Source organism: Schistocerca piceifrons, chromosome 4 (assembly GCF_021461385.2).
Source record: "Schistocerca piceifrons isolate TAMUIC-IGC-003096 chromosome 4, iqSchPice1.1, whole genome shotgun sequence".
NCBI lineage: Eukaryota > Metazoa > Arthropoda > Insecta > Orthoptera > Acrididae > Schistocerca > Schistocerca piceifrons.
The window spans coordinates 55493083-55516519 of NC_060141.1; the positions used below are offsets into that span (position 1 = coordinate 55493083).

At 44.0% G+C, this 23437-nt stretch overlaps 1 protein-coding gene and 1 non-coding gene across 2 annotated transcripts in view; both read left to right on the forward strand.

Annotated features, from left to right (window-relative positions):
- The window catches only part of LOC124795589 (LIM/homeobox protein Lhx9-like), a 353505-nt gene that overhangs the window by 164167 nt on the left and 165901 nt on the right, over positions 1-23437 (forward strand). Inside the window, exons 4-5 of the mRNA XM_047259660.1 lie at positions 21663-21936; positions 22192-22279. Of these exons, the coding sequence (XP_047115616.1) occupies positions 21663-21936; positions 22192-22279 (362 nt within the window). The remainder of the gene's footprint in view (positions 1-21662; positions 21937-22191; positions 22280-23437) is intronic.
- Positions 3527-3601, forward strand: Trnas-cga. Its single transcript has one exon. It is a non-coding gene; the product is annotated as a tRNA-Ser (tRNA).

A 23437-nucleotide genomic window follows, 5' to 3' on the forward strand; every position in this document is an offset into this window, starting at 1 on the left:
TAGCAAAGTCGGCTGTACAACTGGGGCGAGTGCTAGGGAGTCTCTCTAGACTAGACCTGCCGTGTGGCGGTCCTCAGTCTGCAATCACTGATAGTGGCGACACGCGGGTCCGACGCATACTAACGGACCGCGGCCGATTTAAAGGCTACCACCTAGCAAATGGGGTGTCTGGCGGTTACACCACAAAAATGTTCAAATGTGTGTGAATTCCTAAGGGAGCAAACTGCTTAGGTCATCGGTCCCTAGACTTACTCACTAGTTAAACTTACTTAAACTAACTTATGCGAAGAACAACACAAACACCCATGCCCGGGGGAGGACTCGAACCTCCGGTGAGAGGGGCCGCGCAGTCCGTGACACGACGGCTCAAACCGCGCGGCTACTCCGCATGGCTTCTACACAAAAGTATTAGGACATTCCTGTGTAGTGCGGAATTTATCACCAGATGTCACTAGGGGCGGTCCCGTCAGTATATAAGGGGGCGCGCAGTACTGTCTACATCTACATCTACGTGATTACTCTGCTATTCACAATAAAGTGCCTGGCAGATGGTTCAATGAACCACCTTCATGCTGTCTCTCTACCGTTCCACTCTCGAACGGCGCGCGGGAAAAACGATCACTTAAAGTTTTCTATGCGAGCCCTGATTTTTCTTATTTTATCGTGATGATCATTTCTCCCTATGTAGGTGGGTGCCAACACAAAGTTTTCAAAAATGGCTCTGAGCACTATGGGACTTAACATCTACGGTCATTAGAACTTAGAACTACTTAAACCTAACTAACCTAAGGACATCACACAATACCCAGTCATCACGAGGCAGAGAAAATCCCTGACCCCGCCGGGAATCGAACCCGGGAACGTGGGCGCGGGAAGCGAGGATGCTACCGCACGTCCACGAGCTGCGGAAAGAATGTTTTCGCAATCGGAGAGGAAAACTGGTGATTGAAATTTCATGAGAAGATGCCGTCGCAACCAAAAACGCCTTTGTCTTAGTGATTGCCACTCGAATTCACGTACCATGTCTGTGACACTATCTCCCCTACTTCGCGATAATACAAAATGAGCTGCTCTTCTTTGTACTTTTTCGATGTCATCCGTCAGTCCCACCCGATGTGGATCCTACACCACACAGCAGTTCTCCAGAATAGGGCGGACAAGCGTAGTGTAAGCAGTCTCTTTGGTAGACCTGTTGCACCTTCTAAGTGTTCTGCCAATGGATCGCAGTCTTTGATTTGCTCTACCCACAATATTATCTATGTGATCGTTCCAATTTAGGTTATTTGTAATTGTAATCCCTAAATATTTAGTTGAATTTACAGCCTTCAGATGTGTGTGATTTATCGCGTAATCGAAATTTAGCTGATTTCTTTTAGTACTCATGTGAATAACTTCGCACTTTTATTTATTCAGGGTCAATTGCTACTTTTCGCACAATACAGATATCTTATCTAAATCATTTTGCAAGTCCTTTTGACCATCTGATGACTTTACAAGACGGTAAATGACAGCATCATCTGCAAACAATCCAAGACGGCTACTCAGATTGTCTCGTTTGTCGTTTATATAGGTCAGGAACAATAGAGAGCCTATAACACTTCTTTGGGGAACGCCGGATATTACTTCTGTTTTACTCGATGACTTTCCGTCTATTACTATGCACTGTGACCTTTCTGACAGGAAATCACGAATTCAGTCGCACAACTGAGGCGATACTCCGTAGGCACGCAGTTTGATTAGAAGATGCTTGTGAGGAACGGTGTCGAAAGCCTTCTGGAAATCTAAAAATTCGGAATCAATTTGACATCCCCTGTCGATAGCACTTATTACTTCATGAGTATAAAGCGCTGTGGTGACAGAAGAGAAGCAGTAACAGTAGAATGCGCCGTTCAAGAGAGCTCAGCGATTTTGAACGTGGTCTAGCCACTAGTCCTCAACTGAGGACATATCCATCATGGAAATTTCAACCCTTCTAAAGCTGCACTAATCGACTATTGGTGTTGTCATCGTGAAGTGTAAATGCGAGAGAACAACCATAGCTAAACCAAGACCAGCGAGATTCTCGTGCATTGCAGAAAAATCGCGTGAAATAATCAGAAAGAATGAGTCTGGTATTGCAAAGTGCTACAGGGCGTCCAGCTGGAACAATGACTGTGCGCAGTGCGGGCTTTCTGACAGTAATATGCGAAATGAATTGATGTTGGCCCTCAGCTACGTACCCTCCGTCTCAACATTGCAGTATAAAAAATTTTGGCTGGTTTCGTTGTCTAGGGGCTGGGATACGTAGTTACTGCATTACAAGCCAAATACTGCTGGGTCAACAGTATACAATATGAATACACACAGGGATCGAATGTTCGAAGTTCCTGTCACTCGGCAATTGCGAATTTTGAAATTAACATAGACGTTTATAAATGAAAGATTGCAATGAAATAAAATCAGCAGGTACTATCTTAACGACATTACATGGTGAGTACGATAGTAGAAGTACTTTTGAGAATGCGATATATTTGTGTAAAACACTTATTGGTGTCAATGGTCCTGCAATTAAATAAAATATAGGTTGAATAACAAAGAAACAATAGGTTCCTACTGCACTTAATTAGCTGTGAACGACAACCCAGCTAGCGAGATATTCACTTCTAAACGCACACTACGTCTTCACTGTAGAAGCCACGGAAATCTCACAAGTGCACAAGTCGGCACTCCGAAGTATTTCTATATGCCGCGACCACGAGCAAACCGCTCCACTCTCCAAGTCCTTCCCGCGACTGTGCGTCCGTAGCGCCGTCGCGTCCAGCCCTTCCTGTGTCCTGTCTGATCCTCCCTTTGTCCTGTGCCGTCCTGTGCAGAACTCCCGAACTCGCTTCCATCCAGTCTCCCCATTCACGAGCGCTTTGATTGGCTAGAGCGCTCGCGCTAAATTTTCAATCCAACGCACCCACACAAACATAATGAAACAGAATGAGATTTTCACTCTGCAGCGGAGTGTGCGCTGATATGAAACTTCCTGGCAGATTAAAACTGTGTGCCCGACCGAGACTCGAACTCGGGACCTTTGCCTTTCGCGGGCAAGTGCTCTACCAACTGAGCTACCGAATCACGACTCACGCCCCGTCCTCACAGCTTTACTTCTGCAAGGTCCGCAGGAGAGCTTCTGTAAAGTTTGGAAGGTAGGAGACGGATACTGGCAGAAGTAAAGCTGTGAGTACAGGTCGTGAGTCGTGCTTCGGTAGCTCAGTTAGTAGAGCACTTGCCCGCGAAAGGCAAAGGTCCCGAGTTCGAGTCTCGGTCGGGCACATAGTTTTAATCTGCCAGGAAGTTTCATATCAGCGCACACTCCGCTGCAGAGTGAAAATCTCATTCTGGAAACATCCCCCAGGCTGTGGCTAAGCCATGTCTCCGCAGTATCCTTTCTTTCAGGAGTGCTAGTTCTCCATGGTTCGCAGGAGAGCTTCTGTAAAGTTTGGAAGTTAGGAGACGGATACTGGCAGAAGTAAAGCTGTGTGTGCGGGGCGTGAGTCGTGCTTCGGTAGCTCAGTTGGTAGAGCACTTGCCCGCGAAAGGCAAAGGTCCCGAGTTCGAGTCTCGGTCGGGAACACAGTTTTAATCTGCCAGGAAGTTTCATAATGAAACACATTCTAAATACTGGATTTACATTTAAGTAACTTGAAATGAAATAAATATTCCTACGGCTGGACCATAAACACGCTCTAACACACATTATTAAATACATAAACAAATTAAAGAAACACATATCAAAGGAATACAACAAAAGGTAGGCCAGTAGCCTAATGGCTCTGTACTTTCTAAACCACAGTAAACATTTAATCTATTTCTTCATGAATAGTATATATCGGAAATAAACAAAGACATAGATAAATAAATATATGTATAAGCATGCTACATCCGTTTTGTCGTGTAACTGTGGAGTACTTATGGCCTGACGCGATCGATAGTAATCGGCTACTTTGACCTCCAATATCTCATCTATTATTCAAGTTACATGCCTGTAATTCATACCAATTTAATTTTACACTAATAGCTTCTTAAAGACACGCCGATCGACGAAATCGGATGAAGCGTTTAAATTTTGGAAATTCGTTGCTGGGTGTTACTTGCATAATTTACCGTCAGATACTAAACTTTAAACTAATAAAGGTATTGAAAATCTGATTACACCATCAGAATCGTCTTGCAAATAATGGTAATGTACACGTTTCTTTTTGAGGTATTATGATTCATCTGGCTGCTATTAATTTCTATACGAACTGGGAAATATCTGCCATGATGGTTTCACAAAGTCCGCCATTTTTGGCACTCTCGGCATACAAGTCTCTTTCATTGACTCAGCACCGCCATGGAATTGGCAGCCACGCGGTCGGGCTAGAGCCCTCCTGCTTCGGCCAACGTCCGGCATCACGTGGTGGCTGCCGGGCCGCGGCTTTGACGAGCGTCCTGTGCGGCCGCCCCAACTCCGAACATATAACACTTCCAGGCCGCCACAACTCGCCCATTACCTCACAGCAGAGAGTTAGAAGGAATGGGCTACAATGACCAGGCGGCTCCTCGTAGGCCACAAATTGCTCTAGTCAGTACTAGGCGACACCTGTTGTGGTGTAAAGACGACAGACGAATAGAAACAAATGATCTGGAATGATGAATCTGTAGCAGTCCAACGGAAGGGTTTAGATCTGGCGAATGTGTCGAGAACCTTAACTGCCAGCATGTGCGGTGCCAACTGTGAAGTAAGGGGGAGGTGGTTTTATGGTATGAGGATGTTTTTCGTGGTTGCGGTGTGGACCTCTTGTTGCACTTTAGAAAATAGTAAATTTGGAAGTATGTGAACGCATTTTGTAGAATTGCGTACTGCGTACAGTGAGGAACAGATCGGAGTTGGTGATTGTATCAGCATGAGTACGGCCCATAACACAAAACACATCTATGAGGCAAAGGTTTGTGCACAAATCAGTTCTGAAATGGGTTGACCTGTCCAGAGTCCCGACCTGAACCCAGTGGAACACGTCTGGGATGAGTTACAACGTCGACTTCACTTATGAACTCAGCGTCCAACACCACTACCCTCCCTGGTTTCGGATATTGAGGAAGAATAGGCTGCTATTCCAACACAGACATTCAGATACCTCATTGAAAGTGTCGCCAGCAGAGTTCCAGTCGTGCGGTAGCGTTCTCGCTTCCCGCGCCCGGGTTCCCGGGTTCGATTCCCGGCGGGGTCAGGGATTTTCTCTGCCTCGTGATGACTGGGTGTTGTGTGCTGTCCTTAGGTTAGTTAGGTTTAAGTAGTTCTAAGTTCTAGGGGACTGATGACCATAGATGTTAAGTCCCATAGTGCTCAGAGCCACCACCAGAGTTCCAGTCGTCATAAAGGCGATGTGTGGACACACTCCATATTAATGTTCACTAGTAGATGTCCTGCGGTCTGGGGTAGTGGCAGTCAGACTTGTAACAGCAGGAGTGAAGTTACATGGGAAGGACGGGGAAGGGGACACGTGGAAATGCGAGAGGGGTGTAAGTGATTCAGTTCAACAAAATCAGAAAATCTCTAAAGCTGATCTTTCGCCGTATTCGTAAGGCTATTGATGAACTGGATCGTGACATTATCATTTCTTAACGATGGAGAGGCGATCCTAGTAGTGTGAAGTGGCGAATTTCCCGCAGATGTAAGTTACAAATAGCGAACATGACGTCTATAGAGGCTAACTGATCCACTTCATGGCTATTCATCACCAGTTTCAGCCTCGCCCGGCTTTTACCAACAATATTCAAGAAAGGTAGTAGCAGTAATCCATTTAATTACAGGCACGCATATTGTATTCGAAAATTATGAATTACCGCGAAGAAAACGGTCTATTGACACACAGTCAACATGGGTTTAGAAAACATCGTTCCTGTGAAATACAACTAGCTCTTTATTCGCATGAAGTGTTCGGTGCTATTGACAAGGGATTTAAGATGGATTCCGTATTTCTGAATTTCCAGAAGGCTTTTGACACGGTACCACACAAGCAGCTTACAGAGAAATTGCGTGCTTATATAAACGATTTGGGAGCCAATCTGAGCAGCAGTCTTAGATTGTTTGCAAGATGACGCTGTCGTTTATCGACTAATAAAGTCATCAGAAGATCAAAAGAAACTACAAAACGATTTAGAAAACATATCTGTGCGACAATTGGCAGTTGACCCTAAATAACGAAAAGTGTGAAGTCATCCATATGAGTGCTAAAAGGAATCAGTTAAACTTCGGTTACACGATAACTCAGTCAAAAATAAAGACAGTAAATTCAACTAAGTACCTAGAAATTACAATTACAAACAAATTAAATTGGAAGGAACACACAGAAAATGATGTGAGGAAGGCTAACCAAAGACTGCGTTTTATTGGCACGACACTTAGAAACTGTAACAGACCTACTAAGGAGACTGCGTACACTACGTTTGTCCGTCCTCTTTTAAAATACTATGCGCGGTGTGGGATCCTTACCAGATAGGAGTGACGGAGTACATCGAAAAAGTTGAAAGAAGGGCAGTATGTTTTGTATTATCGCGAAATATGGGAGAGAGTGTCACTGAAATGATACAGGATTTGGGCTGGACATCATTAAAAGGCGTTTTTCATTGCGATGGAATCTTCTCACGAAATTCCAATCAACAACCTTCTCCTCAGAATGCGAAAATATTTTATTGACACCGACCCACATAGGGAGGAACGATCACCACGATAAAATAAGGGAAATCAGAGCTCGTGCGGAAGGATATAGGTGTTCGTTTTTTCCGCTCGCTATACGAGATTGGAATAATAGAGAATTATTGTGAAGGTAGTTCGATGAACCCTCTGCCAGGCACTTACATGTGATTTGCTGAGTATCTATGTAGCTGTAGATTTAGATGAAACAGGTTATTGATTCAGCCTAGCGAATTACAGGAACTTTTGGCGTAGTTCGCTACACTTAACCAGTAACATATCTCAGTTGATCATTTCTTTTAACCTCTATCAATGTGTGTTAATATGAAAAATGCTGAGTACCACCTCGTTTCGAATTCCGAATTAAACTTGAGGTCCACCTATAATTGGCTGGGTAATTCAGATCGAAGGCCTCGGCAACGGCATACCACGTGGAATAGAACCTTACGTATTAAACTACGGTGGTCTTTAAACCAACCTTCGAGTTCACGACAGTTTCACATTTACGTCCACTTGATCATGGCCATCAATGAGGCCGAAACCTGTTGTGATTTGTCAAAAAATAAGTCAATTTGCATCTGTACTTGTAGTGCTAACCATAAAAATTATGAATTTATACTTCAATGTGATGCTGAAGCACGGTCACCATTACCTGTGTCACATGCTGTCGTTCCAGGAGGAACTGCGAAGAGGTTTGGAATTTAACCGAATACCTTTACGGAACCGCAAGTCACAAAGTCTCCTTCTCTTGCTGGTCGAATAGTAGTGATGCCTGATTTTTCGTCACTCGCATACCAACCGGTCAATTCCGACTGTAGCATCACCTCACAATAGTGTGGTTGCGAGATCGGATGTGGAGGGCAAAACGGAAATATCTGGAACTTGCTATTAAAATAAATCGTCATCGCCATCAAGTCCTTCCAAGAATTAAGTGTTACCGTCACCTCTTCCGGTCTCTACCAACCATCCATCGCTTAAGCTGTCTACCCAGTTCTCTCTATCCAGGTGATCGATAATTCATTATCTTTTTTGGTAACCTATCTTCTGTCATTCTACCATCATGTTCCTTCTATTTCATTCCATTCTTTTCTATCTTGTCATTAACTGAAAAGATTTTTATATCTGATCTTATAGCTCCATATTGTTTTCACTTGTTACACTTCACAATTCGGGACCTTGTAAAAAAATAGATGCAGCCATAGCTTTGTAACATTTCATTTGTGTTTTCTTTCTTGGTTTCCTTCCCAGAGTTCTTCCATTTGTTCCGCAGATAACTTGATATTTATTAACCTTCTTTTATTAACCTTCTTCTCAATGTCTTTGTCATTGTTAAAACTCATATCGCATCCTAGATAAATGAAGTTGGATATTTGTTCCAAAATTTTCTCATTTATTATTACTTTTAATGTGACAGGATTCTTTAGAGGCATATGAGCTGTAGTTTTTTATATGGATGGACAACATACTGTAGATTGGGCAAAAACACAATATGTTGTTGTTGTTGTGGTCTTGATTCCAGAGACTGGTTTGATGCAGCTCTCGATGCTACTCTATCCTGTGCAAGCTTCTTCATCTCCCAGTACCTACTGCAACCTACATCCTTCTGAATCTGCTCAGTGTATTCATCTCTTTGTCTCCCTCTACGATTTTTACCCTCCACGCTGCCCTCCAATACTAAATTGGTGGTCCCTTGATGCCTCAGAATATGCCCTACGAACCGATCCCTTCTTCTAGTCAAGTTGTGCCACAAATTTATCTTCTCTCCAATTCTATTCAATATCTCCTCATTAGTTATGTGATCTACCCATCTAATCCTCAGGATTCTTCTGTAGCGCCACATTTCCAAAGCTTCTATTCTCTTCTTGTCTAAACTATTTATCGTCCACGTTTTGTTTCCATGCATGGCTACACTCCATACAAATACTTTCAGAAACGACTTCCTGACACTTAAATCTATACTCGATGTTAACAAATTACTCTTCTTCAGAAACGCTTTCCTTGCCATTGCCAGTCTACATTTTACATCCTCTCTACTTCGACCATCATCAGTTATTTCGCTCCCCAAATAGCAAAACTCATTTACTACTTTAAGCATCTCATTTCCTAATATAATACCCGAAGCATTACCCGACTTCATTCGACTACATTCCATTATCCTCGTTTTACTTTTGTGGATGTTCATGTTATATCCTCCTTTCAAGACACTGTCCATTCCGTTCAGCTGCTCTTCCAGGCCATTTGCTATGTCTGATAGAATTAAAATGTCATCGGCGAACCTCAAAGTTTTTATTTCTTCTCCATGGATTTTAAAGAGAGTATTCCAGTCAAAATTGTCAAAAGCTTTCTCTAAACCTACATATGATAGAAACGTATGTTTGCCTTTCCTTAATCTATTTTCTAAGATACGTCGTAGGGTCAGTATTGCCTCACGTGTTCCAACATTTCTACGAAATCCAAACTGATCTTCCCCGATGTCGGCCTCTACCAGTTTTTCCATCCATCTGTAAAGAATTCGCGTTAGTATTTTGCAGCCGTGCCTTATTGAACTGATGGTTCGGTAATTTTCACATCTGTCAACACCTGCTTTGTTTGGGATTGGAATTATTATATTCTTCTTGAAGTTTGAGGGTATTTCGCCTGTCTCATACATCTTGCTCACTAGATGGTAGAGTTTTGTCAGTATTGGCTATCCCAAGGCTGTCAGTAGTTCTAATGGAATGTTGCCTACTCCCAGGGCCTTGTTTCGACGTAGATCTTTCAGCGCTCTGTCAAACTCTTCACGCAGTATCATATCTCCTATTTCATATTCATATACATTCGCTTCCATTTCTATAATATGGTTTTCAAGTGCGTCGCCGTTGTATAGATCCTCTGTATACTCCTTCCACCTTTCTGTTTTCCCTTATTTGCTTAGAACTGGGTTTCCATCTGAGCTTTTGATATTCATGCAAGTGATTCTCTTTTCTGCAAAGGTCTCTTTAATTTTCCTGTAGGCAGTATCTATCTTACCCCTAGTGATATGCGCCTCTACATCTTTACATTTGTCCTCTAGCCACCCCTGCTAACTTAACAATGTGCGCAAATAAGACTGAAATAACTATAAAAAATTTTATCATAGTCCTATCGATCACTTATTTGCTCTAGACGCGAGGCGTATGTTCCACTTTTTGGATATTTAAAATACCTCATTTGTAGAGAAAGGATCACTTTTGCGTACAGATCCTGTTGAGACTATTCATCTGCCAAACAGTGAGTTCAAAGTTCATTTAAGCATGGAGGCAGTTTCTAATTTTGTTCCCTCTTTCTTGTGTGTATAGCTTTCTGTTCTTAGTATTTACTACAAAAAAAACTGTCGTTTTATCATCCATTCTCTATCTCGTACGTGGACCAATACTCTTATATCAAATCTCCTCAAACAAATTATGACATAATTTTCAAAATTTCTTGTAGACAATATGCACTTCATAGTGAACAGAGAAGTGCGGAACCAAGCATCAGTCTGATGAAAGATAATGCACGATTATCGCTCGCAAACCATACCGTGTTGCACGGCCTGTTTCTTTGTTGAACGATAAACGCCATTTGTACCATATGAGCGTAGCCTTATGACTGGAAAATTGCAGGCGTGCTTTTTTGACACAGTCGTACAGCCCTGTGAAATTGCCCAGCAGAAGCTCTCTTCTTCGCCCAGACCCAAACAAAAGCCGCTGCAGATAGCGTGTAATCGACACATAACCCTTTTGTGCGGGTCGAGCGGTCGCTACTGAAAAGCAGCGTGTACCGGCGCCGTACAGAACAAGTGACTGGCGGACCACGTGCACAGCACCTGCGGCGTGAATCACCGCCCCCGGTAGCGGACCTGTCAGCGGCGATCGGCCACACTCGGTGTAACACTGTGTAAGGCCGGCGGCCCGAGAATAGCTACAGGCGCAGCTGCGGCAGACAACCCTTTGGGCTGCGCTGGATGACAGACAGACACTGCTCACCCCGGTGGAAGGCTCTCCTGCTGCGCTCGTGTCCACCTGAGCAGGTGACGCCGACCCCTGGCTTCGCATCGCACACGCCTCACCGCCTGAGAGGTGGGCAGCCACTCTACACATATCTCTTCTTTCCGTAATCCATGTCCTCGCCGTGGTGGTCTTACCGCGTCATTCGGTAAGCACCCATTCCTTTTGAGCCTGTCAGTGGTGATCCGGCCAGTAAAGTCTTATATATATTTTTTAAAATTACTTCTTCGTAACCAACGATGAGCTCCTAGATGCCATACTTTTGTGCCTTGGACCAAATATCTAACCAAACCAGGAAAGCTTGGACAGGCGTTGCTCTAAAAGCGCCGCTCAACCTGAGCAGTATTCCTCTCCGGATCCGAAGCAGTCTGGCTTCGTAATTTCGAGTCCCCACGTAGTTGCGGCGAAGGTGACTATTGCTGCCAGAATCCTATCGTGATATACGAGGTGCGACAATAAAGTAAAGAGACTGATTTTCTTTGCAAGATGTGGCAACCCTGCAGGCTTGCGTAGGCACAATATGTTTGACCTTGGTTCAAAATGGTTCAAATGGCTCTGAGCACTATGCGACTTAACTTCTGAGGTCATCAGTCGCATAGAACATAGAACTAATTAAACCTAACTAACCTAAGGACATCACACACATCCATTCCCGAGGCAGGATTCGAACCTGCGACCGTAGCGGTCGCTCGGTTCCAGACTGTAGCGCCTAGAACCGCACGGCCACTCCGGCCGGCCTGTTTGACCTTGGTCTGTAAGCTGCTTCAAGACCAAGCTGCACATCGATGCAACTGCTCAGTCGTGAGATTGTTGTAATAAGTCAACACATGTTTGTGTCTCTCGTCAAGGAAATGGAACCGCATAATACTGAGCAACGGTATGCCATTTCTTTTTGCGTTAAATTGGGCGAAAACGCGACGACAACTTACGGTAAGCTTCAGAAGGCTTTTAGAGAGGATCTTATGTCAAGGGCTCAAGTTTTTCGTTGGCATAAAATGTTTAGTGGATGCATAACGAATGTTGAAGATGAAGACCGCAGCGGACGACCATCAACCTCACGGACGGATGTCAACTTGGCCACGGTGTGTGAACTCGAACGATCTGATCGAAGATTAACCGTGAAAATGATTGCAGAAGAACTGAATATCAAACGACAAACGGTTCGTCTAATAATTACTGAAGATCTTGGTATGAGAAAGATTTGCGCAGAAATGATCCCCAAAAATCTCACACCACAACAGCAAGAAACACGGAAAAATGTGGCAGCCGATCTGTTAGAGGAAACGGAAATCAATCAAGAAATGTTGAGCCGTGTTATCACTGATGGTGAAACTTCGATTTTTCAGTACGATCCAGAGACAAAACGCCAAAGTTCACAATGGTGCTCAAAGGGATCACCCAGACCAAAAAAGCTCGCATGTCAAAGTCAAAAGAGAAATGCATGCCTGTGTGCTTCTTTGATTCCAAGGGAATTGTTCATAAAGAGTGGGTGCCTCCTGGACAAACAATTAACTAATATTACTACAAAGACATTTTAGAAAGACTTCGTAAAAGAGTTCTTCGTATCCGTGCCAACACTGCTGATAATTGGATCCCGCATCACGATAATGCCCCATCCCATACTGCTCTGTCAGTACAGCATTTTTTAACATCAAAACAAATTTCAGTATTACCACAGCCACCTTATTCACCAGATATCGCTCCGTGCTACTTTTTTCTATTTCCAAGAGTCAAAACGGCGGTCAAGGGACACCATTTTCAAACAACACAAGATGTCCAAAAAGGTATGACTAGGGTCTTGGAGGATATTACAAAAGATGACTTCCAGAAATGTTACCATCAATGGTAGAAGCGCTGGAAGAAGTGTGTGCAGTCAGAAGGGAACTACTTTGAAGGAGACAACACTAAACTTGACTAAAACGGTAAGCAACATTTGTTTCATATCAGTCTCATTACTTTATTGTCGCACCTCGTACTTTATACCCAGGTGTTGATAATTGGTGTTCGTTTGTAAATAATGTCCTAATCTTTCGCATAACGTTTCTAGTTCTCTGGCTAATATCAATAATATGAGCTGAGAAATTCTGTTTTTTATGAATGAAAACAACTGGACGTTTCACTTCGCCGAATGGAGTTAATGACTGGCTTTAAAGTGGGAGTTCTTACTAGGTTGTCCATAAGTAGAATATTGTTTTACTTGCCCCTACTAAACTTTTTGCACAGAATACCATGTATGAATTAAATGGAGTACGTCGGAGGCTGGAATCTCTAGCGCTTCTCTACTGTCATGGGACAGATCAACATAATCTCATCAGCATATGCTATGACACCGTCAGCGAATCTACATCTACATCCGCATGTATACTCTGCAAATCACATTTAAGTGCCTGGCAAAGGGTTCACCGAAACACCTTCACAGTTCTCAATTATTACAATCTCGTACAGCGCGCGTAAAGAATGAACACCTATATAATATATAATATCTCTGAGCACTATGGGACTCAACTGCTGAGGTCATTAGTCCCCTAGAACTTAGAACTAGGTAAACCTAACTAACCTAAGGACATCACAAACATCCATGCCCGAGGCAGGATTCGAACCTGCGACCGTAGCGGTCTTGCGGTTCCAGACTGCAGCGCCTTTAACCGCACGGCCACTTCGGCCTGCTGAACACCTATATCTTTCCATACGGGCTCTGATTTCTCTTATTTTATCGTGGTGATCGTTCCACCCTATGTAGGTCGGTGTCAACAAAATATTTTCACATTCGGAGGAGAAAGTTGGTGATTGGAATTTCATGAGAAGATTCCGTCGCAACGCAAAACGCCTTTCTTCTAATGATTTCCAGCCCAAATCCCGTATCATTTCAGTGACACTCTCTCCCATATTTCGCTATAATACAAAACGTGCTACCCTTCTTTGAACTTTTTCGATGCAGTCCGTCAGTCTTTTCTGGTAAGGATCCCACACAGCGCAGCAGTATTCTAAAAGAGAATGGACAAGCGTAGTGTAGGCAGTCTCCTTAGTAGATCTGTTACATTTTCTAAGTGTCCTGCCAATAAAACGCAGCCTTTGGTTAGTCCTCCCCACAACATTTTCTATGTGTTCTTTCCAATTTAAGGTGTTCGTATTTGTAATTCCTAGGTATTTAGTTGAATTTACGGCTTTTGGATTAGACTGATTTATCTTGTGACCGAAGTTTAACGAGTTCCTTTTAGTACTCATGTGGAGGACCTCGCACTTTTCGTAATTTAGGGTCAACTGCCACTTTTCGCACCATCAGATATCTTGTCTAAATCGTTTTGCAGTTTGTTTTGATCTTCTGATGACTTAATCAGTCGATAAACGACAGCGTCATCTGCAAAGAACCGAAGACGGCTGCTCAGATTGTCTCCCAAATCGTTTATATAGATAAGGAATAGCAAAGGGCCTACAACACCACCTTGCGGAACGCCTGAAATCACTTCTGTTTTGAATGATCTTTAACAGCGGTTAGATTACGATATTTCAAAAGCCAGAGCCGCACACTGAGTTCGGTGAGCGTCCCTTCGACGATCTCCTGATTATTTTTTGTGTGTTTCTTTCCCACTGCAGTACTCAGCCTTGACAGTATTCCAAGAAACTGTAGTAGAGGGATATAAGAACATTCATTTCCCTAAGCTGTACGAACGGGTGTGGCCACCATAAACTGTCGAATCTATTACGATCCCAGCAACAGTCTTAGGAGAATTAGTCGCATAAGTCGTCTTAAATCTCCTAAAATCAATCTGACATTCTTACGAAGTTCCAAGAAATTGCATGGGTGAGGGCCAGCAACATGGATTATTAAATTTTATTTTTCGAATTCCATCACAGTTGCGCTCAAAAACTTTTATTTCTGGTCGCGAGTTTCGGACTACGACTACATTTCGAACAAAAAAGGAAGAAAGACTGAATTTTACGTCCTGTAGACATCGAGTTCATTAGAGACGAACACAAGCGCGGATTGTGTCAACAATGGGGAAGGAAATCAGCCGCGTCCTTTCAAAGAAACCACCCAGCCATTTGCCTGGAACGATTTAGAAAATCATAGGAAACCTAAATCTGGATGGCTGGACGCGGGTTTGAACCGTCGTCCTCCAGAATGCGAGTCCAGTGTGCAAACCACTGCGCAATCTTTCTCGGTAAGGGCAATACGGAGAGGGAGAAGTCACTCCATTTGTGCAAAAAGAGGTGCCTAAGGTAATTTCACAACTTAGGACAGGCAAGGGACATGTTGCCGACAACATTTACGCCTATTTATTACACCAGATAAAATACGTCAGGTTGAGCACTTTCGTCTCTACTGTGGATGGATGTTTAACACCTGCAAACGTTCTGGTGTTGTGATAATAAAAAAGGGTGTCAGTCGTGATGCCACTAATGGAAAGCCTTATCAACCAATTGCTTTTTGTTAAGCACTTTTTGGAAAAGTCTAAGACACACCTAGCCAACGCATTCCAAAGCCATAGAGAACTGTAAGGAATAGTTGTGTATGAATTTGTTTTTATTTTTTCCGTTTCTGTCATAGTTGTGCCCAAAAATGTTTGTTTCTGACGACCAGTTTCAGACTACATAGTCCATTTTCAGAGTCCGTACTTTTCGTGGGAGCTTTCAGTACCTGTCTTTGTGAAGTTACTCGATCCAGGGCAAGCAGTAATGTTCCATACACGTAAAAATACCTGTTACGGCCATTGTATATTTTTACAACGAAAGCTATGGTTTCGGAATGGAGAATGGACTATATATATATATATATATATATATATATATATATATATATATGTGTGTGTGTGTGTGTGTGTGTGTGTGTGTGTGTGTGAGTGTGTGTGTGAAACAGAACAGACACCGCACACGCGCGCGCACACGCACACGCACGCACACACACACACACACACACACACACACACTAATGACCTCGATGTCGACGGAACATTAAACCCAATCTTCTTTCCTTCATCGTGGCCCTTGTGAGTAGCATCTCGAGGATACATCAGCGTACTCCCTCCTCTGAGTTATTACACAGTTATCACCATTCTTAGTGAGAGATAAAGTCAAAATTGATGTAACTTATAGAAGATGTGGGGATTCTCAGGCGCAGACTGGATGAGGCACGATGAGTCACATGCAGCTCGGTGACATCCGAATCCTTTGTTTATTTCCGAACAGTTTTTAATAGTAACTTATGCCTGCGTCAGACGGGCGATGTGTGGTGAGCGTCGAACCCAAGGACCATGGGCCGGAGGCGGTGGCCGAGCGGTTCTAGGTACTTCAGTCCGGAATCGCGCGACTGCTACGGTCGCAGGTTCGAATCCTGCCACGGACATGGATGTGTGTGATGTCCTTAGGTTAGTTAGGTTTAAGTAGTTCTAAGTTCTAGGCGACTGATGACCTCTGATGTTAAGTTCCATAGTGCTCAGAGCCATTTGAGCCATTTGAACCACGGACCATGTTGTGCGATGCGTAGAGGGGTTTTGGGGGGGGGGGGGGGGACGCAGTCGGCAGTAACTGTTTCGTAGGAATAGTTGTCGGATTTAATTCTAAATTGCTTTATGCGTGTTAGTATGTATAATGAGACAAATGAAAGTGACGGGATATGCAGTTGGCAATTATTAACTCAATGATACTGTTATTGTTTTTAACAATGGGATTATCATATGTAGCTCTTTATTAACAGTTTTTTTCGACTGAAATTTTTGTACTGTTTAAAACTGATATACAAAAGTCCTCTAAATCACTTAAATTATGATGCAGTTTCTTGGAGTATGCGCTCCCCATCGTGATAAGTTGACAAGCGAGGATGTATAATAAGTACCGGACGAAGACTATGATTCGTATTCGATAAGACAGAGTGTTTTTCCTTGTCACACAGATTTGGATTTCCTTTCATTTCTCCAAGTTAAATGTTCGAATGCTTCCTGGACAAAGGTTTAACAGGTTCGTTGTAGACGGACAGACAGAAGATTTTTCTTTTTCTTTTTCCTGCGGTTCCATTACTACCCCCTTCTTCTCAACAAGTTGTTTTTTTAAACATCTCCTTCATAGTGGGCATCACAGCCATAAACTTATTAAAAGAAGGCGGCAGTTTTCGACATGGACTGCTGTTTATTTAGACCTCTTCTTCGTTTCAAAAATGGTTTCCGATTTTTAAGCCATTTCTGAGTGTTTAGTTATAATAAAGTGGCGCAAGTGTGAAAATGGCAGCGTATTCACATAATGTGCTTCCACCCATCTTCGTTTACAAATTGCACTGTAGATGGTGGTTTGATAGATAGTCGGTGCATGTAAGTGTCTAACCATCAAGAACAGTAAAATCTGCAAACCAAAATGGGCCGGAAGCAGTTTATCCGAATACGCTGCCATTTTCATACGTTTGGTATTTTGTTCTAACTAAACATTCAAAAATGCCTTGCAAAGAAAACACCAGTTGTCGAACGAAGAAGAGGTATAAATTAACAGCAGCCCATTTCGGGAAAAGCCGCATTCGTATTGATCCGCTGTGGCTTCTGACGACAGTAAGCATCATTTTCCAGTTTTAGCTGTTCTTCGTCTGCGAGCTGCGAGCCCTTATTTTCTGCCAGACTCTCTTGAGCCCATTATACAATGCCTTCTTCGGGTCTATTTTGTGCTCTTCTTCCAGCTTAAAACCCCAGCAATCATTTGTTTTCACCATTCGTCTAAATTTAGTCCTATGGGATATCGAGTTCTTTAAGATCTCTAACACCTTCTTGGAACCGTCGGAATCTTTCCGCCTTTGGCCTTATGAAATTCCAGATTATCTTTCTTAGACGATCATCGGCCGTTCTCTTTAATCACCGATGTTACTGATTGTATCATTCTCTACAGTACCTCATCTGATCTCAAGTGTACCTACGTGCCCATTAATCCGTATGTTGCATAAAACCTGCCGGCCGGAGTGGCCGAGCGGTTCTAGGCGCTTCAATCTGGAACCACGCGACCGCTACGTTCGCAGGTTCGAATCCTGCCTCGGGCATGGATTTGTGTGATGTCCTTAGGTTAGTTAGGTTTAAGTAGTTCTAAGTTCTAGGGGACTGATGATCTTAGGTGTTAAGTCACAATGTGCTCAGAGCCATTTGAACCATTTTGCGTATAACCTTCCTTAATATCCTGCGTTCTCTTTTGACTAATTTATCGACTAGTCATTTTCTATTAAGAGCCAAAGCCTCCGTAGCACATACTCTTAGTGGTTTGACAACCGTACCGTAGTGTCTTAACTTGCCTCCATTGCTCAGCTCCTTCTTATTATACAAGTTTTTCCTCACTCCATGTGCTTTGCCCAATTTACAGATTCTAAAATCATTCGCTTAGTGTTCCAAGCCGTGCTGTTGGAATACTTCTCCTATGTATCTAAATGTCTTCACACAATGAAACTTTCCCCGGTTTAAAATCGTCCATTCAGGTCCATCGGTTATGTTCGTCAAGCATTTTTTTTCTTCCCAAAGAAGACCTGTAAATCTACGTTCTCAGCTATCCCTCTCATCGATCACTCTCTACAATTTTCGAGTTAATAAACACAAATTATGATTTTTTAATGTTCGCAATACATTTCGTATAAAATTACGAGCATGAACGTTTATAGAAACTGATGAGTTACTGTTAAGTAAGCCATTTTCTTGCTTATTTCCATTAGTATGGTAGAATTGTATATGCTCTGTAAAAAAATTGACGACGTGGGCCGTTGGTGATTGTGTCTATTGTTGTGAATATCGTGCACTAGAAGACGGAGATTTCGAGAAACGGTTGGTAAAGTGATTTTAAAGCTGTGATAAGAGCAACATTCAGGTGCGTAGTCTGGGATGCAACTATGAATATTAAGTGAAACATTGAGATGGAGTTCAACATTAATGGTATTCAACATTTAAGTCTGTTCAGAGACCTGAAATTTGAAAGTTAGGAGAATACACTACGTGATGAAAACTATCCGGACACCTGGCTGTAAGTGACTTAAAGGTTCGTTTCGCCCTCCATCGGTAATGCAGGAATTCAATATGGTCTTGGCCCACCCTTAGCCTTGATGACAGCTCCCACTCTCGCAGGCATACATTCAATCAGGTGCTGGAAGGTTTCTTGGGAATGGCAGCCCATTCTTCGTGGAGTGCTGCACTCAGGAAAGGTATCGATGACTGTTGGTGAGCCCTGGAGCAAAGTCGGCCTTCCAAAACACCCAAAGGTGCTCTATAAGATTCATGTCAGGACTCTGTGCAGGCCAGTCCATTACAGGGATGTTATTCACGTGTAACCATTCCGCTACAGGCCATGCATTATGAACAGGTGCTCGATCGTGTTGAAAGATGCAATCGCCATCCCCGAATTACATTTCAACAGTGGGAAGGAAGAATGTGCTTAAAACATCAACATAGGCCTGTGCTGTGATTGTGCCACGCAAAACAATAAGGAATGCAAGACTTCTCCATGAAAAACCCAACCACACCATAACACCGAGTTTTACTGTTGGCACTACGCACGCTGGTAGATGACGTTAACCGGGCATTCGCCATAGCCACACCCTGCCATCGGATCTCCGCATTGTGTACTCCACACAACGTTTTTCACTGTCCAGTCGTCCAATGTTTACGCCCCTTACACGAAACGAAGCGTCGTTTGGCGTTTATCGGCGTGATGTGTGGCTTATGAGCTGCCGCTCGACCATGAAATCCAAGTTTTCTCACCTCCTACCTAACTGTGATAGTACTTGCAGTGGATCCTGATGCAGTTTGGAATTTCTCCGTGATGGTCTGGATAGATGTCTGCCTGTTACACATGACGACCCTCTTCAACTGTCTGCGGTCTCTGTCACACTTCACTATCACATCGGAAACAGTGGACCTAGGGATGTTTAGCAATGTGGAAATCTCGCTTACAGACGTATGAAACAAGTGACACCCAATCGCCTGACCACGTTCGAAGTCCGTGAGTTCCGCGGAGTGCTCCATTCTGCTCTCTCACGATGTCTAATGACTACTGAGGTCGCTGACATTGAGTACCTGGCAGCAGATGGCACCACAACGCACCTAATATGAAAACGTATGTTTTTGGGGTGTCCGAATACTTTTGATCACAAAGTGTAGTTCTAACTAAAGGCAGGATATGCTACATGTTGTAGAGTAGGTAAATAAGGGAACTTGGAAGAAATTTTCTTAGCAAATATCTGTAACACTTGTGATAATAAGGTTAAGAAATGAATTAGAATTTGCGGGGAGGTGTACTTGGGGTGGTAATACGAGAACAGACAATATTATTCACGTAGTTTATCCCTTATGAATGTTTTGGTAAGGAATGAGGAGGTTCTGGGCAGAATCGGAGAGGAAAGGAATGTGTGGGAAACACTGATAAGGAGAAGGGACAGAATGATAGGACATCGGTTAAGACATGAGGGAATGACTTCCATCGCACTAGAGGGAGATGCAGAGGGCAAAAACTGTAGAGGGAGAAGGAGATTGGAATACATCCAGCAAATAATTGAGGACGTAGGATGCAAGTGCTACTGTGAGATGAAGAGGTTAGCACAGGAGAGGAATTCGTGGCGGGCCGCATTCAACCAGTCTGAAGACTGAGGACAAAAAAAAGGTATCGGAAAACCGCAATAGAGTATTAAACGCATAATATCTAAAAACAGCTGCAACTAGTTACTTCATGAAATATTTGGTTACTTTCATTACTATTCCGGACGATTTCAGACTCAATTTCCGATGCTTATGTAATGACTCTAAGAACCACGCACTTGACAATGGAGGCTGCTTCACTCTATTAGAAGATACAATACGTTTAATTTAATAAGCGCTAGTTAATATGCAAGTTATGTGTAATGTTCGAATTATTGACTCAATGTTTGGAAAAAATATGTCTTCGCTCATATGCAACATATAATGGAGCTCGAAACCCCTAGAAAGTTCCTCCTTCGTGTAATTCCACAGGTCTATTGTAGATGAGTTCTGCCACCGTTCTGCTCGGCTTTTACTAATTGATAACGGAGTTGCTTTGATTGATTGTGATAAGCCCTTTCTTGATTTCAGTTTGAATGACTCAGAACTATGTCCAGACATAGGTCTTGCTTTTGTTTTTTAACCTCTATAGCTGTTCTCACATCGAGGGGACCTATGCGCCTAAGTTGACAGATCTGATTTACAGCGGTAGACAGCATCCTTCCATGGCACTTCCCGTCTCGTTCAGAGCTACGTTCACTTGAAGAAAGTCATTATTACCGCGAAGAACTGCTGATAAAATTTCCTTATATAACAACCAGCTTCGGTCCATCTACTCTTCCCCGCTCTCTATCCATGTACCCCTCCCCCTATCTGTCCTCGCCGACCGAAGTGGCCGTGCGGTTAAAGGCGCTGCAGTCTGGAACCGCAAGACCGCTACGGTCGCAGGTTCGAATCCTGCCTCGGGCATGGATGTTTGTGATGTCCTTAGGTTAGTTAGGTTTAACTAGTTCTTAGTTCTAGGGGACTAATGACCTCAGCAGTTGAGTCCCATAGTGCTCAGAGCCATTTGAACCATTTGAACCTATCTGTCCAACTCCTTCGAGCCCCTGCCTGTCCATCTCTCCCTCTCTCTTCTCTATCCATCTGTTCCTGCCCTTCTCTGTCCATATACTCCCCCCCCCCCCACCTCCCTATGTATCTTCTCCTCCGTCCCTCTCTGTCTGTCCAACTACTTATAGTCCTTACTCCAATAAGTGGTATGCATATCTTATTAAGTTACTGGTTGCAGTTATTTTTAACTATAATAGGAAATACCAAGAATTTGGGGTTTGGGAAAAGTGAAAGAGGATTGAGCATCTGAATATCATTTTAACTAACCGCAAAGTGATGGTTTGTGTCGCTGAGTCTTTAGCATTGAAAGGGAAATTGGAGGACAGGGTGGCAGCAGGGACTTGGGGGGCAGAAGTGACGGAGTTGGGGTGCCGGCAGGCTGTTCGCGGTGAAGCGGTGCGCTCGCTGCCAGGCGGGCATCTCGGCCAGCGAGCTGGTGATGCGCGCGCGCGACCTCGTCTACCACGTGCAGTGCTTCACGTGCGCGTCGTGCGGCGTGCCGCTCGCCAAGGGCGACCACTTCGGCATGCGCGACGAGCTCGTGTACTGCCGGCCGCACTACGAGCTGCTCTACAGCCAGGACGCGGCCGGCGCGCCCTACTGCGACCTCGAGGCCGCCTTCCGGGCCGGCGCCGGCGCCGCCCCCTGCGGGGCGCCGGCGTCGCCGGGGGCGGGGGGCGGCGGCGGCGGCTGTCCGGCGGCGGGCGCCGTGCCGCCGGCCGTCGTGGCGGCCGGGGGCGGAGGCGGCGGCTCGGTGCCCGGCGGCGCCATCGGCGTGGGCGTCGGCGTGGGCGCCGGCAGCCCCGGGCCCGCCACCATCTTCTTCGGCGGCGCGGCGGGGGCGGCGGCGGCGGCCGCGGCGGCGGCGGCTGCGGCGGCGGCGGCGGCCGTGGGCACCGGCGTGCAGAAGGGCCGCCCCCGCAAGAGGAAGCTGCCGTCCGCCGTCGAGCCGCAGGACATGCCCGTGGGCCTTCGCATCCCCGCCGCCGCGCTCGGTGAGTCCAGCCTCAAGTACGTCCCTTGATGTCTCGAGCACTGCGATAACATTGATAAACTTACTAACATAGCACTTAACCATGTGTACAAAAACGTTTACGTATATAAATGTCTGGTAGCCGGTATGCACGTCTGACCCTTTAAAATGTACATGAAAACAATACGGCACTAGTCTATAAATTTTAAGTTTTTATTTGTAACATGTTTCGGATATTGCGCCCCATCATCAGGTGTAAATTATCGTGTTAAGCACAGGTGCGTCGCTAATAGGAGATTACCGACGCTGCAATATCTACATTTTTTATATACTTACGTCGTTGATTACAGAATGCTTTTGGTGGATTAATTGGAAGAAATCACCACCCCATTTTCAGTACTGTGTGATGAAAGTGATAAAACGTTATACATATTCTAACATTTTAAATTCCCAGGTGCAATTCAGGTGACCTAAACATCGGAAGTGCCTGCTGATAATGGAGCATAGCCTCTGGGAAGCGTTGCAAATTACAAACAATACATTTACTGAGGAGTTATGTTCCTTTTTTTCCATTTGTGTCTCAATAGACAAGTATTTCTAATGCGTTATACATCACCATGTAATGTGAGAATTGCTTTATGTATTAAATTTATGATAGTTCACTTTTTTGACAACAATGGACCATTACATAGAGGACTGCGTAATTTTCATGGTAATCTATCTGTCTTTTTCTCTTAATTTTTTTCTTCTCTCAACATTGAATTAAATTTTCAATTCCCATAACACCGTTTATCCTTGCCTTTCTTTCTTTCTGCCACGAGGGCATCCTTAAAGTAATGCCTTCGATTTTTTTATCTGGGAAATCTGAAACAATTTTACAGAAAACGAAGTTTATTACCATTCTATATCTTTATTCTTGTTATCTACGTGTCTGTTTTTCAACATAGTTATCCAGGACACGAACGCATTTGTCCCAGCGGGAGACCACTTTCTTGACACGGTTACCGAAAATGTCTGACTTTGTTGAAGGAGCAATAACCTCACCTGTGCTTCCGCAGCTCGATCACTATCAAAGTGAGGTTGTCGGAGGTTTTCACTAAATTTAGGAGCAGAGCTATGTGTCCTCGCAGTCTTTAGCGACGGCATACATGAACAAAACGTTCTCGGTTTTCCAGCCGCG